Genomic DNA, 18,536 nt, shown 5'->3' with positions numbered 1-18,536 from the left:
GCTTTGCATGCTTCACTATCCCGCCGTGGAAACAAACTTGCCGGCATCTCATATTTCCTACAGTGATCCAATACAGTGCGTTTGACCAAATACTATCTGGGTTGATTTGCGACGCAGTTTGCTTGTTCCGCGAACATTGAGTGTAACACGTGGTTTCGGGGTTTAAAGAGACGGCGCGTCTTGATGACGTGGGTTTCTTTTGTTACAAACGCCCGCGCCATCTTTGTAGTCAGGGCATTTTTGTAGGACAATAAACGGCATCTTGCTTTGTGTAGGGACCGCTTGGTCTGGCATAGAACAAGAGCAGCGGGGGGCCCAGCTAAAGTGTTTCTCTCTCTCTCTCTCTCTCTCTCTCTCTCTCTCTCTCTCTCTCTCTCTCTGAAAAGGTGATTGAAACATTTTGTTATTTCCTTTTGTTCATACCACCGTTTCCATTGTGGTTTGGGTGCCTCTAATTCTATTCTGCAACAAAAGACCATGCGGTCTTTTGTTAAGACCGCATGGTCTCTGATCAGGGACAGTAGCTATTCTGCAAGTCGGTAGAGGCCATCTTGTCTTTTGTTAAGACCGCATGGTCTCTGATCAGGGACAGTAGCTATTCTGCGAGTCTGTAGACGCCATCTTGTCTTTTGTTAAGACCGCATGGTCTCTGACCAGGGACAGTAGCTCTCTCTCTCTCTCTCTCTCTCTCTCTCTCTCTCTCTCTCTCTCTCTCTCTCTCTCTCTCTCTCTCTACTCCACTCCTCTCTCTCTCTCTCTCTCTCTCTCTCTCTCTCTACTCCTCTCTCTCTCTCTCTCTCTCTCTCTCTCTCTCTCTCTCTACCTCTCTCTCTCACACAGACACACTTTTTGAAGGCAACAGGTGCCATCTTGGCCTGGGTGCTCCAACTGTCCGGCAAGGCAGTGGTCGCCTGCACAGCAGGACCCCAGGGTGTTCAATCACCACTCTCTGCCTCTCTCTCTCTCTCTACCTCTCTCTCTACCTCTCTCTCTACCTCTACCTCTCTCTCTCTCTCTCTCTCTCTCTCTCTCTCTCTCTCTCTACCTCTCTCTCTCTACCTCTCTCTCTCTACCTCTCTCTCTCTACCTCTCTCTCTCTCTCTCTCTCTCTCTCTCTCTCTCTCTCTCTCTCTCTCTCTCTCACTTTTTGATGGCAAAAGTGCCATCGTGGCCTGGGTGCTCCAACTGTCCGGCAAGGCAGTGGTCGCCTGCACAGCAGAACCCCAGGGTGTTGATTCTCTCTCTCTACCTCTCTCACTCTCTCTCTCTCACACTTTTTGAAAGCACCAGTGCCATTTTGTGGCCTGGGTGCGCAGTCCAGTAGGGCGATAGACGCCATCTTTTTATCTGGAACAACTGCAACAGGATACCCAAAGCGGGTGTTGCTCTTTCTCTCCCCCTCTCCCACCCCCTAAAACTACTTTGATATCCCACGTCCCTTTCATCCCTGTCTCCACAGATCCTGTCGTAAACCCCTCCCGTTCCCCACCTTTACACCTCCCGCTCCCAGGTCCTATCGTGACATCACCAACCCCCTCCCACCCTTTCGTCCCTGTCTCCACAGATCCTAGTAAACCCCCCCCACCACCACTCTTCCTCCCGCCAAACCCTCCTAGTAAACCCCCCCCACCACTCTTCCTCCCGCCAAACCCTCCTCGTAAACCCCCCCACCCCTTCCACGACACCTCTCTCTCTCTGTGGCTGATTTTACCAACGATAACTTCTGTTTGTAGTTCCCCTTTTCATCCGAGGATCTCATAGGACTATCTGTGTATATATAAATGTACACACAGCGCGGAGAAAGAGTGTACTGAGAGCGCAAATTTCGGTAAAGTGGTAGCCTCATGCCATAAGGTACCACAGATTTCAGCCGGACAGATAGAACTCAGAGAAGTTTCTTTTATCGGCTGATACGTATGTAGTTTGCCCCGCCGCCATATTTGTAGTTCTTGGTAGTGAATCCAACACCCCCCCTCTCCCCTCCCTCCGATCCCCCTTCGTGAATCTCCTCCTCCTCACTTAATGAACTCCCCATCACCACTCTTCCTCCCGCCAAACCCTCCTCGTAAACCCCCACCTCTCCCACGACACCTGTCTCTCTCTCTCTGTGGCTATTTTTACCAACGATAACTTATATTTGTAGTTCCCCTTATCATCCAAGGATCTCATAGGGCTATCTGTGTACATATAAATGTACACACAGCGCAGAGACAGAGTGTACTGAGAACACAAATTGCAGTTAAGTGGTAGCCTTATGCCATAAGGTACCACAGATTTCAGCCGGACAGATAGAACTCAGAGAAGTTTATTTTATCGGCTGATACGTATGTAGTTTGCCCCGCCGCCATATTTGTAATTCTTGGTAGTGCCCCCTACTCGTTAACACGAGAGTATTCCCAATTCCATCTCAGCATCTCCACCTGTACCACAAGATTATAACTATTATAAGTCCCAACTGGACGACCCCCTGCTTTCCAAGAAGCCGACTACTACTGTTTTCCCCCCATCCAGATCAAGAATCCCCTTAATTGTCTGCCCCCACCAGGTGAGCCCAAGTTTGCCTTGCAACAATAGGGTAACCCATTGAACAGCCGTTCAAAACCCCTCTTGACTTTAACATTCATACTGGAACAGAGGGATCTCATACATTTCTATACACCCCCTATGCCACATCAACTTGATAGACAAAGACCTATTGATTTCCCTGCAGATCACACAGACCTGCAACTTAAAGAGGACCACCCCTACACACATAGTCTGTACCTTCAAACGCTCTCTTCCACACACTCCCTTATTCATATTGCTGAAAGAAGGAGGCTAAACCCCTTCCTATTGTCAGTTAAATTGAAGTATTTTCTTATTGTTCTTTCTCCCCCTTGCCCCCTTCCACCAAACACTTGGCCATGTGTTGGGACCGGAAAGTACATTTAGTATATTTGTTTGTGTATTTGTGTGTCTGGGTGCTGAAATACAGGGAGCCAGTCCCTAGTTGATATCGGCAGAACACGCAAATGTTTGTGTAGGTTATAATCAATGTTTTTTGATTCACCATCATTAATAGTTTAAACGATCTTTAAATGTTTGCATTTGAACTAAATTTGTTCTCTTTTCTCGTCAGGCCTTTTCAACCCGAGCAGTGATGGATGCCCGGCATTCATCATTTTAATTGTTTACATCACTACAAATATTCTCTTTTCTCTTCAGGAAGTGGCAACACAAGCACTCCAGTTGCCCAACACTCATCATTTTACTTCTGTGCATTGATCTTAATTCTCTTTCCTCTTCAGGAAGTGGCAACACAAGCACTACAGTTGCCCAACACTCATCATTTTACTTCTGTGCATTGATCTTAATTCTCTCTCTCTTCAGGAAATGGCAGTATAAGCAGGAACGAATGCCTAACACTCACAGTTACTATGTTTTTTCCAGGTTGCTGAGCCCTTCTGTCTATTTTCATGCGTTTTGTGTAGCAAGACAGGTAGAGAACCAGGATGGTTCAAATAGACACGGGGTTCAACTGCTAAAATAATATGTCTAATTAATAAATGGTGCACATGGTTTTAAACGGTGCACAAGGAGGGAATTAGCTCAACTGCTGTAGCCACAATTACAATAATTTTTTTGCGAATATTAAATCTACATGGGTAAGATTCTGTACTAATCAGCTACTACATACGAATAAACTGAATAACACTGCGTGAGATGTTCAAAGGTCAACTATTGCTTCCTTTGGAGCGATTGCAATAAATATAATATCGTACCACCAATATACATGCATTATCTTGTATTCAATAATTAGGAAAGCCGGATTCCAGAACCGAAAGAGGTCCTACCAAACCGACCCAGGGGTCTTACATCAAACCAGATCCCTGTACAAGAGTTACACGGTGATCTTAAGATAGGGATAATTATCTAGACTCCACATCATGAACGATTAGCCTTTAAAGTTGTCCATAGCATGCATACCGCTCGTCCACAGAAGTCTGGGGAATATCCGGGCCTGGGGATTCTTATCAGAAGAGTTCTGGGATAACCTGCCTCGTAAGAGAGCGGAAGAGTCCCCCCAATAGAGGACCCTGAGGACAAGCGGTAGAAATGCATAGTTCAACAGACCTGACGAGGTCCGAGTACCAAAATAAGAAAGAATAAAATATATATTTCCTTACAAATTATGAAAATAACAACATTTCAATAAAAGTCTTCACGTAATCTATGGTTAATAATTGTCAATATTTACAATTAAATTACATAAGTAGAATAAAATGTTATCCATAATTCATCCTAATTGTGATTGACAATATACGTGTTACGTTTTTCATTACACGACGGGCTGCCTAGACAGTGGATACTCGATTATTACAATATATCACAACCAGTTTAATGGTCAACCAAAACACACAGCCATAACATAACCCCGACTGTCCCCGACTGGACCCCGACTGACAACGTTCCGGTAACAACAGAAGTGTGATGCCTAATATTGAAAATGCAGATTTTTAATATTAAGATATTTTGTTAATGTTACGAATTTAAGTTTTCTTATGTTGGTGTTTTCCCATATGGTCTTGTCACCCTGTTTTCTGCAGGGTCGTTTAAAATGTAATCCTTTGAGGTTAGTGGTCAATCAGTTCTCACTCTGTTCCTTTGTTATCTTGTGTTGGTTTGGGCCTGTTATCCTTGATCCCCAAGGAAGCGCAGAGACGCAAGTGATAAGGAACGGCCAACCCCATATTTATGACATCTTAAGGAATGATGACTTAAATGACCATATGGTTAACAAAGGCTTTTGGTTTGTTGGGAGGCAGCTGCCCTCAACAACCCATTCTGAATGTGTAAGAACTCCTGGCCACTCAGCGGACCTCTCTGCGAACCCTTTAGAAAATGAAGGGCTCTGCAGGGAGAAATCCCATCTGAGGCCTCAGATTATTGAATAATATGCTTATTTTTAGGTCTGTTGATGCATGTTATGATGCATCTTCGTTCGTGCTTTTCTTACGAATGGGTATATAAAGATAAAAATAAATTGAAAATAAAATAAGTAAAAATATAAAATAAAAACAAATGGAGGATGCATATACCATGTGTGAATGTCCTCTCGTGTGTGTCAGAGCCACCAAGATAATGGAGGTTACTCGACTGTTACATACACGAGGGGATATTGAAAGCATCATCATCATCATCATCGCCTACTACCCCTTCTGGGGCTTAGGCCGCAAACAAGAGTTCTCCATGCATCCCGGTCCTGGGCCAACATCTCAAGCTGTCCCCAAGTGTAGCCCATTTTCTTGGCGTCTGCCTCCAAGTCTCTACGCCAGGTGTTTCGCGGCCGTCTCTTTCTTTTCCTTTGGGGATTCCACTTGAGGGACTGTCTTGTGGTGTTTGTGGCTGGTTTACGGAGAGTATGGCCTATCCATCTCCAACGTTGTTGGAGGATCTCTTCGTCCGCTGGCTTTTGGCTGGTACGTTCCCACAGTTCTTTGTTGCTGATGGTGTTAGGCCAGTGGATCTGGAGGATTCGTCGCAGGCAGGTATTGATGAATGACTGGATTTTGTTTGTTGTATTCACCGTAGTCCTCCATGTCTCAGCACCGTAGAGTAGGACTGACTTCACATTGCTGTTAAAGATCTTGATCTTTGTTGTGATGGCCAGGTCTTTTGCGCTCCAGATGTTTTTTAGTTGGAGGTACGCAACTCTGGCCTTGCCAATCCTGACTCTCACATCTGCATCTGTTCCACCCTGCTTGTTGACAATGCTGCCAAGGTAGGTGAACTCCTCAATCTCCTCCAGAGCTTCGCCTTCCAGCATGATGGGTGCAGTGTTGACAGAGTTGACTCTCATGACTTTGCTCTTCCCTCTGTGGATGTTGAGACCGAGGCGAGCAGAGTTGGTTGCGATGGTGCTGGTCTTTTCCTGCATCTGCTGCTGGGTATGAGAGAGAAGGGCCAAGTCATCTGCAAAGTCCAGGTCTTCGAGCTGCGCCCACATTGTCCACTGTATGCCGTTTTTCCTTCCTGCTGAGGATTGCTTCATTACCCAATCCATTGCCAGCAGGAACAAGAATGGCGATAGTAGGCACCCCTGTCTCACTCCAGTTTGTACACTGAAAGCACCGGTAGGTTGTCCCTCGTGGATCACTCTGCAGGTCATTCCCTCATAGGTGTTTCTGATGATGTTAGTTAATTTCTCTGGCACTCCGTAGTGCCTGAGAAGCTTCCAGAGGGTCTCCATGTCCACACTATCGAAGGCCTTCTCGTAGTCGATGAAGTTGATGAATAGCGGTGAATTCCACTCGAGTGACTGTTCCAGGATGATGCGCAGTGTAGCAATCTGGTCTGTACACAATCTGTTTTTGCGGAAGCCAGCCTTCTGGTCTCTAAGCTGGGGGTCAATCACATCTTTCATCCTGTCCAGTAAGATCCTGTAGAAGACCTTTCCTGGGATGGAGAGTAGCATGATCCCCCTATACTTTCCACAGTTGCTCAGGTCCCCTTTCTTTGGCATCTTCACAAGATTGCCCTCCTTCCATTCGTATGGGATGTTTTCCTCTTCCCACATCTTCTTAAAGAGAGGGTGGAGCATCTCTCCCATGGTCTCTGCGTCCGTCTTCAGTGCCTCGGCCGGGATGCTATCTGGTCCTGCAGCCTTGCCGTTTCTAAGTTTTTTAATGGCTTTCCTGATCTCCTCCCTTCTTGGTACACTGAGGTCTATTGGCAGATCCCTGTCTGCTTGTTGGATGTGTGGTGGGTCTTGTGGGGCTGGTCTGTTGAGAAGTTCCTCAAAATGTTCCAACCATCTTTTCTTCTGTCCTTCCTCCCCCATTATTGGCTTTCCCTCTTTGTCCTTTACTGGTCTTTGAGGTTTACTGGTCTTTCCTGCCAGCTTTTTGGTGGTGTCATACCGGTCCTTCAGATTCCCATGTCCAGCTGCTTCTTCTGCTTCTAATGCAAGGGCCTCTATGTAGTTCCTCTTGTCGGTCTTCAAGCTTTTTTTCACGTTCTTATTTGCTTCCCTGTACTCTATTTGTGCCTTTACTTTCTCTGCTCTTGTACGACTGCTGTTAAGAGCTGCCTTCTTTTCTTTCCTCTCCTTCACCTTCTTTATTGACTCTGCTGATATCCAAGCCTTGTGGTTATCTTTCTGTGGTCCCAGTGCTACATTGCAGGTTGTAATTACCGTTTCCTTTACCACCTTCCACATCCCATCTATGTTTCTTTCCTCACCTTCTTTATCTAGCTCTTGCAGGGCATGAAACTTGTTCTTTAGCTCGATCTTGAATTTTTCTGTTACTGCTGGATCTCTTAAAAGTGCTGTGTTGTTTCTTTCTCTGGTTCTTCTCACCTGTCCAGTTTCTCCTCAACTTTAATTGGACTTTGGCAACGAGAAGATGATGGTCTGATGCTACGTCAGCTCCTCTTCTGACTCGTACATCTAAGAGGGACCTCCTAAACTTTTTGGTGACACATACATGGTCTATTTGGTTCTCAGTGGAGAGGTCCGGTGATACCCATGTGGCTTTGTGTAATCCCCTGTGGGGGAAGACACTTCCTCCGATGACAAGGTTGTTATTTGCACATAGTTCTGCAAATCTCTCTCCATTTTCGTTCATCTCGCCTAGACCATGCTGCCCCATTATCCTCTCATAGCCTCTGTTGTTACTTCATATTTTTGCATTAAGATCTCCCATTAAGATGGTAATGTCTCTTTCTGAGTATCTCTGGATGATGGTCTGTATTCTGCTATAGAATTCGTCCTTGCTCTCTTCGTCACTATCGTTGGTTGGGGCATAGCATTGAATGATGTTCATGTTTATTCTTTCCTTCTTTGTTTTGAATGTAGCTGCTATTGCTCTCGAGCCATGTGCCTCCCCTCCCATGAGTGCTCTCTGAGCAGCCTTGGACAGCATCAAAGTGACTCCCTGGGTGTGGTGTGCATTGTCCTCCTCATGGCCTGAGTACAGCAGCAGCTCTCCTGTGGTAAGCCTCTTCTGTCCAGAACCCGTCCATCTTGATTCACTAATTCCGAGTATCGCAAGGTTGTACTTGTTCATCTCGGTGTCAACTTGTGCGGTCTTTCCAGCTCCGAACATGGTCCTTACGTTCCATGTACCGATGGTGGTTGTAACACCGGTTGAGAGGATGGTTTTCGGCAGAGTGGCTTCCAGGTGCTTCTGGCTTTCACCACCCTGCGTCATAAATCCTTCTGACGAAGGTCCGTCTTCACTCCGGGGCGGGATATCTTGGTTTACTCTTGTTTGCGTTTCTGTAACAGGTATTGTTTTATGGGGTGGGGTTGTTAGCCCCACGCCTAACCCCCAACCTGGAGGACCAGGTGTTGCCTTTAGTCGGACCTCTACCCTAAAACCTGCCCGGCTTGGTAAGACCTGCCAGGGGTATTACCCCCGCCGGTATAGCCTCCAGGGTCACGGAAGTACACAAGCCTCCCCACCACAGCAAGGTAACAACACAGAGGGGAAGATATTGAAAGCATACCACATATAAAACTATAAGATAATTAGAAAATGGTTCATTATAATTAACTTACAATAACATCTGTTTCAACCGATAACTTCTGAATTTTTCTTTTAGGTTCAGTTTTTGTTTTGTTTATAGAATATCCCCTTATATTTAATGCCCAGATGTGCATAATTGTTGTGAGTTCAGATGACTCTTATTCTACCTAGATTAGACGGTTTTGATTGACCTAGCTCAAGATTCACCAGGTGTCAAAGACGTAGGATTGTGGAACTCCTTGGGAGCCCCCGAGACACGCGTCAATGTGGTAGAAATTAATGAGTTTATTCTATGGTGAACTATGATTATTATTAGGCCTTATATCTTAATGGTAGAAGACACACGATACCTGCAGAGCCTGGGGTCAGAACAGATGGTGGGACACAGATATGAGCAGGAAGCTACGGGGTTAAGCCATGTTGACCTCAGCCTTCAGCCTTGGGTCATCTTGGCTACGGGGTTATTGCATGCTGACCTCAGACTGGTGTCCAAAATCACTTTGTTGAAAATGTGGGTAACACTTTATAATAACCCTCCATAATAAACCATTTATGAAGCATTTGTTCATAGTTTGTTCATCATTTGCAAATTGTTATCCCAACATTTACAAACCTTAGTAATGTATTTGTAAATGAGTAGTAATGTATTTATGAACCTGTTTTCTAATGATCTATAAGAGTTTTTTATAAGGACATTATTTAGGGATTTATAAATGAGTATTAATGTATTTACAAACATGTATTAATGTATTTACAAACATGTTTCAAATGATTTTCTAATGATCTATAATATCATATATGAGGACATTAGTAAGCTATTTTTAAATGAGTATAGATGTATTATGAACATGTTTCAAATGATTTTCTAACGATCTAAAAGATCATTTATAAGGACATTAGCAAGCTATTTGTAAACGACTAGTCATGTTTGTATGAACATTTTTCAAACCATTTTCTAATTATTTATAAGATCATTAATAAGGTATATAATAATGGTCTGCTCACATTTTACAAATGATTAAGCAAGCAGGTTTCAATGAGTTAGTAATGATTCATAATATCCTTTATAAGGCATGTGATGATGGTCTGCTCACCATTTATGGGTCATCATGAATAACCTTTGTCAAGCACAAGCTATCGTCCAATTCATAAGTGAAATAATATATGTGAGCACATGTAACACCTTAGTTTATGCTTAATATAGGTTTTTAGAAAGCATTTACTTATCATTAGTAAAGTGTTTTGCATGGGTTGATATAAAGTAGACACTGTCTATACTTTATAAGCATTTACAAATGGCCAATAACTGAGGAACATACTATAGAAACCATTTACTTACCATAAGTAAAGTGTTTTGCATGGGTTGATATGAAGTTGGCACTGTCTATACTTTATAAGCATTTACAAATGGCCAGTAACTGAGGACCATACTATAGAAACCATTTACTTACCATTAGTAAAGTGTTTTGTATGGGTTGATATAAAGTTGGTACTGTCTATACTTTATAAGCATTTACAAATGGCCTGTTACTGAGGGACATACCATTAGAAGACACTTCTGCAGCAACAACTCCAAAAATGACCTCAAACGTTAGGTTGTTAAACATATCAATGGCAAAAACACACAACACAGCATCGAGGGAATGAAGTGAAATTGTAAAACATTCATTTAAAAAACCACACTGACAATAAATTCACTTTAAACATGCATTCTAATAATCTAATATCTAACACAACAGCAACAACAACAACGTAACTTTAAATAAGGGGATCAGCTAGTTTTTTTTAGTAATTGGCAAAAGTTTGCCAGAGTCTTTATATTCTTTGATTCGGGTAACAATGTTTTCGTCCACGTCTATGGCATCCTTGCACCTCTGTGCAAAACTGGAGAGCTTCTCCTTTTTGTGGGCGCTCTCTTTTAGCTCTGCATACGCCTCTGGGGCAGCAATGCACAGCTCTGCCATGGGGGCATTTACAACAATGGTGTTGCGGTCGACCCCCACAGCTTTGAAGGCTGCCCCCATGGTTCTTCCCTTCCTGCAGATTTTCAGCACCTTGCGGTACCGGGCCACCACCTCTTCAGGATCTTTAGCTTCAAATGAGAGAAGGTAAAATGAGTACAGCGCACATCATACATATACTACTAATTCAATTATCAAACTTGATACACTTGAAAGTGGGTGTACACTTTCCCCCGCCACTGTATATTCTTATTACCTCGCTGGTAAACACCTTGCCCCTTCCGGTTCTTTGCCCTTTTCCCCTGCTTCCGTCCTTTTCCCCTGCTGTTCTTCTGCTTCTTCCGTCCCTCATCCGAGGAGGAAGAGTCGGAGGAAGAGTCGGAAGAAGAGTCGGAAGAAGAGTGGGAAGAATCAGGCCCCGACTTGGACGAGTCGGTTGAGTCGGCTCCCTGCGACTGGCACTTCTTCGCCTGGGGTGGACTGCCCTTGTCCTTTTTTCTTGCTGCTAAAAACAGACAATGACCGAGGATGATTAGTGGAAAATATAGGCATGTGCGTGGCACACTAGTAAGTGTGATGGTCTTTGGAAGATAGTTTTCTGAGTTCAAAATCATCCCGTTACTGTTTTTTGTTTTATTATTTACCGTATTAAAAATATCATAATTCATTAGTTATTATTAATTAAAATTTGGCTTTCTGTAGAATAAAGAAATACAGAATACAGAAAATAAATATACATAATAGCAACCTGTACCAATATCCTTAATATTTAACAATATACATAGTAATTATTCATTATTTATAATATATAATTCACTATTGTGCAATTACATATTAATAATTCATAATATATAATTCACTATTATGCAATATGCAGATTTGCTATGCAAACAACTGAAATAATAATAATAATTGTTATACCAATCACCTGCACTCAGTGTATTATAAACACTAGAATTACAACGCAGTTACATAAATATACCAAAATGGCGCTCTAAGACCACAAATGGAAAATACAGGCATTGCCTAGGAGCCTATGTCCAGCTACCACCACGATCCGAACACGCGAATCTCCGTGGCACAGTGTAGGAGACAGGCTAGCACAGGTCGATGCAAACGTACGTGAGGAAATGACTAGAATTTAACCAATAATGTTAATCAACATAAACACGAAGAGAGTAGGCTAATGCTAGCAGGAACATACAATTATGCTCTTACATCATCAGTAACGCATACGGCAACACAATGATAACTTTATGTTAGCATAAGAGATTATAATCACGTGGTATTAGACCATGAGGGCACGTTTGGGCTGGCACGAAAAGGTTTCAAGTTAGCAAGTGTATTGTCAAATATGGCAAATTGACTTACTCATAGCCAGTTGTTCCAGCAGGAAGTCCCTTTCTTTGGTCAAGTCTTTAACCAGCTCCTGCTGCCAGTCCAACTTCTGCCTGGCCATCTGCAGCTCATGGCGCAGTCTCGTTGAAGCCAGTTGGGCATTAGGAGCGACTGTGGTCCTAGCTTAATGTTTGGGGGAAAGTAAAAATGTTCACACCGCTCATTTCCAATAATGAAGGTTAATCATATGCACATTAAGCAAGAAGGGAAATCGTTTTGATAGTCTAAGGTTACTAGCTAGGTGGTACATCTGTACATTAATGCCTGTCGGAACGACACTCAGGCTTGAGACAGTTGAACACGTGGATGCTAACTATCAATAGCTGTCAATGGCAAGCTAGCTAGCTCTTACAGCTAGTTAGCTAGCTTACCACCGCGGCTCTCATGTGCATTAGCTTGGCCTTGCAACTTACCGGTGGAAGACGTTCCCGCCGCTTCCTCCTCAACCGATTCGTCTCCGGCGGCAGGGGTATTCCTTGCCGAGCTCAGCGTGTTCGCTGGACGTTTAGACCGAGAGCGGGTATCAGCACGTCTCATGTCTGCAACAAGTTGGCAGTTGTGTTCCGACTCCCTCGTGTGATGAATCTAAGTGCCCACCTGATTGGCTGTCCCCCTCTGCTCAACGCTGCAGGAACTATGAATGGGTTTTAAATAAAAGTATTGCATGTTACATGTTTAATTGTTTCATGTGATGGAAATATGCGCTAAATAAACTGGAAAGTTCTCCTGAACAACTTTTCAATTTATTGCTGGTTAGCCAACTTTAGTTATTTTTGTTTTCTGGTGAGACATTTGTGGGTGAAGAACAACCACCGTTGACGGGACTGTACCAAAACTCTACCTTCTCCTTCCTTCCATTACGCATTAGTAAGAGGAAACATTGCTCTGTGTGCCAAATAAGTGCGTGTGCTGGAATACTAGTTTATGATGAATAGATTGAATAGGAAATTGCTGGAGCTTATTCATAGGCGCAGGTCGAAGAAACGAAGCCTGAAGCTAATCAAATGGCTACAGAAAAAACATCTGTTAAGGCCACAAATGAAATGCAATCTCTGCAATCGCAGGATGAAATTGAAAGAAGACAAGGGAGGAGACAATTACACTTGGTAAGAAAAGGTGTTAATATCAATGTGGATTATTGATGCATATTGACAGCCTAAGCTAATTGATAAAATATGTATAGACTACAGTAAAAGTACATTAATTAGGCTCTCCCCCCCCCCCCCCTGTTTCTGGGAAGCATGTCCCCATGCTTCATAGTCCTATCATAAAGCCATCGCGCATTACCAGTGAACATGCTTCTGACTGTCACATGCACTATCCCAAATCTATCCTGGTTTACTGTTATCCCAATATGCCTATTTACAATGTTTTATACTATTTTAATAGGATATGTCAACGAGCAGTGCACAGAGGGCATAAGAGACAGAAATCTGTCAGGCACAGGTCCATATTCAGCCGTTCGAAAACCTCTCTCTGTGACTGGATGCGGTTCATTCACAGGTATGACTGTATACAATTGCTGCATTCGGTGCACATTGCAGACAATATACAGTAAATACATTTAAATCAATGTTTACTTTATGTTTATTTAGATTTTCACAGGGACTACGCATGAGACAAATCGATATGATGGCTGACGACATAGCAGGGAGCTCTGCTACCCTCACTAAAATGTCTAAAAAGTTGCGGAGGGTCTGTGTGACAGCGATTGAAAAATTTAAAAGACGGAGAGGACAGGTCATTGGTGGACGGAGAGAATTCGTCCAGATTGATGAGAGCCATTTCCGACATAAAAGAAAGGTGTGTTTTGTCTTTCCGCCGCATCTCTTTCCGTGGCAATATCGGCCAATTTTAATACATAGGTGGAGTACAATTGGCTGCTTGAGCACAAAAAAAATTATGTTGGGTCTACAATTATGAAGCCTATTCACAGTTATTCAGGTATTTGCGTTATGTTTCGTTCTTTGCTCTCATCCATTTTGTTTGCTTTTTTTAATTACATTAATCCAACAGTATGGAAGAGGAAGAATGGCTGGAGGACGGAAGAGGAAGAAGTGGGTCTTTGGTATGTTGAGTGTGAGGAATGACGGGAGAAAGAAGGGTAAGCCAATACTGCGGCTGGTCGAAACAAGATCCAGAAGACACCTTCTACCAATGATTACGCGTCATGTGAGGCAGGGCTCCTCCATCGTAAGTGATGAGTGGCGGGCTTATCGTGTCCTCCCTGCATTAGGATACCGCCTCTTCACGGTAAACCACAGCAGGTGGTACGTGGATCCACGTACTGGTGCCCATACACAGAACATAGAGAGGGCATGGCGCACCTACAAGGAGCAGATATGGAGGCTACGTGGAAATAGAACGGAGAGTTTGCTCTCTGAGCACCTCAATGTAATTGAGTGGAGTGAATGGCTGGGGAAAAAGCACAGACATGGGGTACTTGGTCGGCTCCTGTATGACATTTCTAAAATGTACAATTAAATATTTCACTGTATTTCCTTGTTGTTTTGTTGTGTGTTATTGCCATTGATGAATTGGTAACGCTTTAGATTCTAAATTCCATTCTTGACATCTAAAGTAATTTGCTACGGAGTAATGCTGGTTGCTCTCTATCCGTTAAATAGGGAATGTATTTCATGTATTTTAAAACCTATTTAGAATGGCTGACCTTAAATAAAACGACAGTGAAAGAGACTGAAGGCTGTTATACCGTGTAGTGCACTCTACAATAAAAGGCTGACACGGTCATCGTGGGATTTACTATAACTTTTACTCGGCGACTTACGGGCACGTTTTGAGCTAAGCGTTAGCCGAAAACTGCAACATTTTGAGAGTTATTGTGAAACCGCTAACTTTTAGCGGTGTCAGACTGGATTTTTTTAAATAAAGGTTATTCATGATGACCCATAAATGGTGAGCAGACCATCATCACATGCCTTATAAAGGATATTATGAATCATTACTAACTCATTGAAACCTGCTTGCTTAATCATTTGTAAAATGTGAGCAGACCATTATTATATACCTTATTAATGATCTTATAATTAATTAGAAAATGGTTTGAAAAATGTTCATACAAACATGACTACTCGTTTACAAATAGCTTGCTAATGTCCTTATAAATGATCTTTTAGATCGTTAGAAAATCATTTGAAACACGTTCATAAATACATCTATACTCATTAAAAAATAGCTTACTAATGTCCTTATATATGATATTATAGATCATTAGAAAATCATTTGAAACATGTTTGTAAATACATTAATACATGTTTGTAAATACATTAATACTCATTTATAAATCCCTAACCAATGTCCTTGTAAAAACCTCTTATAGATCATTAGAAAACAGGTTCATAAATACATTACTACTCATTTACAAATACATTACTAAGGTTTGTAAATGTTGGGATAACAATTTGTAAATGATGAACAAACTATGAACAAATGCTTCATAAATGGTTTATTATGGAGGGTTATTATAAAGTGTTACCAAATCGGGTTAAGACAAAGATTGATGTGGGCGGAAACCTCCATTGGAACAAAGGAATTGTTGCATGTATGTGTCTATAAGAGTAAGCTGTGATCGGTGTTCGAGCAGTGACTCTATAGATCTACTCAGGCTGTTATCGTTGTTGTTTTTCTTCACGATAAAGTCTTTTGTCAATTCTTGCTCCGGACCCTTCGATTTATTTTATCTCTCTCTCTCTTGAATTAGTCTAAGTGTTTTATATCTCGATTAATCTTCAACATATTGGCGTCGCGACCAGGACTGAAAAGAGACAGCCCAACTGCCGGGCTGCAAGGCGGGGCGCGGACGGATCACACAACCAAGCGTACAAAATTATTCTCGGTAAGTTTGGCTTACCACTAATTTAATGGTTGGTTGATCTGTTTTTGCCCCGTCTGAACGCTTGGTGAACGGGTAAAGTGTCTCTTCAGTCAAACGAATCTGAGTTAAAGAGAGAGAGAGAGAGACGGGAGCTCCGGAAGAGATTGACGTGCGCGCGCACATAGGCCCTAGGCGCTCTGTGGTTCTAAATGACCAAGACGCTTTGTGGCTCCATATGTTGATACGAGTTGTTGTTATTTGGTGTTTTGAGGTTTTGGTTAAATAGACCTACTATAAATTCCTGTGGCTGTATTCTAGAGGATCGAATTAGTGGGAAAGTTCCAATAGGACAGTACAGGTCCGCAGGTCGATTGAAGTGCCTGTTGGATGTCTGAGAGTATCCCAGAGAGCTGGGTTGGAATTCATTGCCGTCGATGAATTCATTTTTATTCGAGAGAGGCTTCCTTGGGATGCCGACTGGTGAATTTTCAATTCTAATCTTGGAGCGGTTGAACTGCAAATCCTGCACCAATTGATGGTGAATTTCTAGTTCCGATTTTGGCCTTTTTGAGAAAGCAGGCTTCTCGCACTTTTGAATAGATAAGGTTCTTGGTTAGGGTACCGTTTGAGTTGGTATTTTGAGAAGTTTCTTGTCTGTTTTTGATCTGGTCGAGTGTTTATGTATTCAGCCATTGTTTTGGAAGAATAGGTTTGTTGTTTGGAGTGCCATGTGAATGAGTTTAATGTGCTGATCGTGGACCGATTGAGATGCAGCTCTTGGATAAACTGAAATAGTTAATTTGTAATTCTGATCTTGGCACTGCGAAGCGATAGGTACTTGTTTGAAATTCTGGTTGGTTGATTATCCATCCAACCGTTCATGTTTTAATCAAAAGGCCAGTTTCTACGCTCGGTCAACCTTTTATTTGTAATTAATTACAAACAATTCAGACATTTTTCAATATAATATAAAGAAATTGTTTGAATCAGCTTATTGTCTGTATTTAAGTTGTGTTAGGATTAAGTTACCTCGGAGATTTTTACGACCCGGTTTATTTGTTGTTGATTCTGTCATAAATAAATTAGGCGGACAGAGAATAGTTAATTTGTTTGAAGTAATTGATAATCATAAATAAATTAGACGGATAGAGAATAGTTAATTTGTTGAAGTAATGAATAAATGTGTAAATCTTCTTTGACTTAAACATAATCGCGCTGACTCTAACTTCATGTGCACGAGCACACACAGGGGACGAGCAGGAGCCTGCAAGGCAGGGTTGAGTATTGATAACAGTGAAGGGTTGGGGCCACATTCCAATCTTCGGGAGGGAGAAGAGCGCCGGGGAAGAGTTCACATTTTTAGCTTAGAGATAATAAAGTATTTCAACTAACTATTAGAATAAACTCAAATAAATTGTATTAATAAATAGTGTATTTCAGAACAAATAAATAAAATAAATAAAGTAATAATTTAAAATGGCACCAACAGCGGTAGAGATTTTGAGTAGAGACCGTCTATTGCTCAAAGGTGAGATGAAAAAGATCTCTGAGAAATGGGAAGAAAAGACAGAAGGATCAGGCACTATATGGCCCATGGGAGGGAATTTTGATTCAATAATGTATAGGGACATGGCGGTAGTAATAAGGAATTACATAGATAACAGAAGTGGAAAAACGGCCTCAGCAAAGAGGGACAGGGAAAAGTTAGTTCTAGCTTTGTTCTTAGAGGAAGGAGAGAGATGGCGAATATTACAGAGAGTGGCGGGAGAAATAATAGCTAATAACAACAAGGCTCAACCATTGCCTCTGAAGGTTGAGCCACCGCTGCACAAACTAGTATCATTGTACCCATTGCTAAAAGACAACGTAGAATCTAAAGGGGAAGTCACACTAGATGAAGGAGATAATAAATGTAACACACAGGGGAGGAGGGGCGCACCCATACACATGGACTGTTATGAGGGGATCAGGAAAGCAAGGGAAGAGTGTAACAATACTGACATCAATACTAGTGAGAGTGAAAACGGGAATAAAGAAGAGGAGAAGGATGACATTGAGCATGTAGGCGAAGGGTCATCACAACCATATGTAAAACACATTACTAAGAATGCTAAGAGGAAATTAAAGAAGCGGAACGAAAGACAGAAGGAGAGGTCTAGTGGGATACAAGGGGCAGAGGAGCCTGACTGCAGTACATCAGTACTAAGCCCCACACCACTCGAGTTAGATGAGAAACTAAGGAAATCACAAAGAGAAGAAAAAGCACCCGAAACTTCCCCAGGAAATTATCCTGTTCTAGTCAAAGGACAACAGGTCCATTATCAAGCTAACATAATTAACAGGGCGTCTAAATGGATTAGAACATTTGAGGAGCTCACAGTGGGAAAGCTGATTGCAGTGGACGACCTGAAAGCTCTGTTGGCAAGAGTATTGGGGTTATCCAAGATGGAGTTTGTACTGAGGAATGGAGGGTTGAATATCATTACAGAGGGGCGATGTGGGCCACACTCAGGAGGGAGTTCCCGGTCCGCATGGATCCTAAAAACAGGAGAGGTCTCCCCATTGGTGACACAGAGAACCCTGCATCCTACCTGCAGGCCCAAGTAGACAGATGGCGCATGGAGACGGATGAGGATCCTGAGATCCATCCGGTGTTCTCTGTCATGTTTAGAAACTCTGTGATAGAGACACTTCCCAGCCAAATCAAAGCCAAGCTAGAGGATGTGGTTGGACAGAGGAAGCTATATCAGCTTCAGCTGGAAGATCTCACAACGAAGGAAAGAGATAAGAAGAGACAGGCAGGTGTTTTAGAACCAGCTGCTGTAATATCGC

General features: G+C 42.6%; 1 protein-coding gene across 2 annotated transcripts; it reads right to left on the bottom strand.

Moving 5' to 3' along the window:
• Nucleotides 1-10,039: 10,039 nt before the first annotated feature.
• On the bottom strand, nt 10,040-12,431 carry LOC130388080 (coiled-coil domain-containing protein 106-like). Of its 2 annotated transcripts, none has more exons than XM_056597409.1 (4): nt 12,283-12,431; nt 11,843-11,992; nt 10,728-10,976; nt 10,040-10,602 (listed from the first exon to the last, which is right to left on the bottom strand). In XM_056597409.1, exons 1-4 carry the CDS (start codon nt 12,404-12,406, stop codon nt 10,286-10,288), a joined length of 840 nt encoding a protein of 279 aa, XP_056453384.1. In that variant the 5' UTR covers nt 12,407-12,431; the 3' UTR covers nt 10,040-10,285. The 2 variants fall into 2 exon arrangements, with proteins under 2 accessions (XP_056453384.1, XP_056453385.1); XM_056597410.1 differs by having other exon boundaries at nt 10,728-10,973.
• Between the last annotated feature and the right edge of the window lie 6,105 nt (nt 12,432-18,536).

This window comes from Gadus chalcogrammus, chromosome 8 (assembly GCF_026213295.1).
Source record: "Gadus chalcogrammus isolate NIFS_2021 chromosome 8, NIFS_Gcha_1.0, whole genome shotgun sequence".
Taxonomy (NCBI): Eukaryota; Metazoa; Chordata; class Actinopteri; order Gadiformes; family Gadidae; genus Gadus; species Gadus chalcogrammus.
The sequence above is the reverse complement of the archived record's forward strand: the minus strand, read 5'-3'. Positions and strand labels throughout refer to the sequence as shown.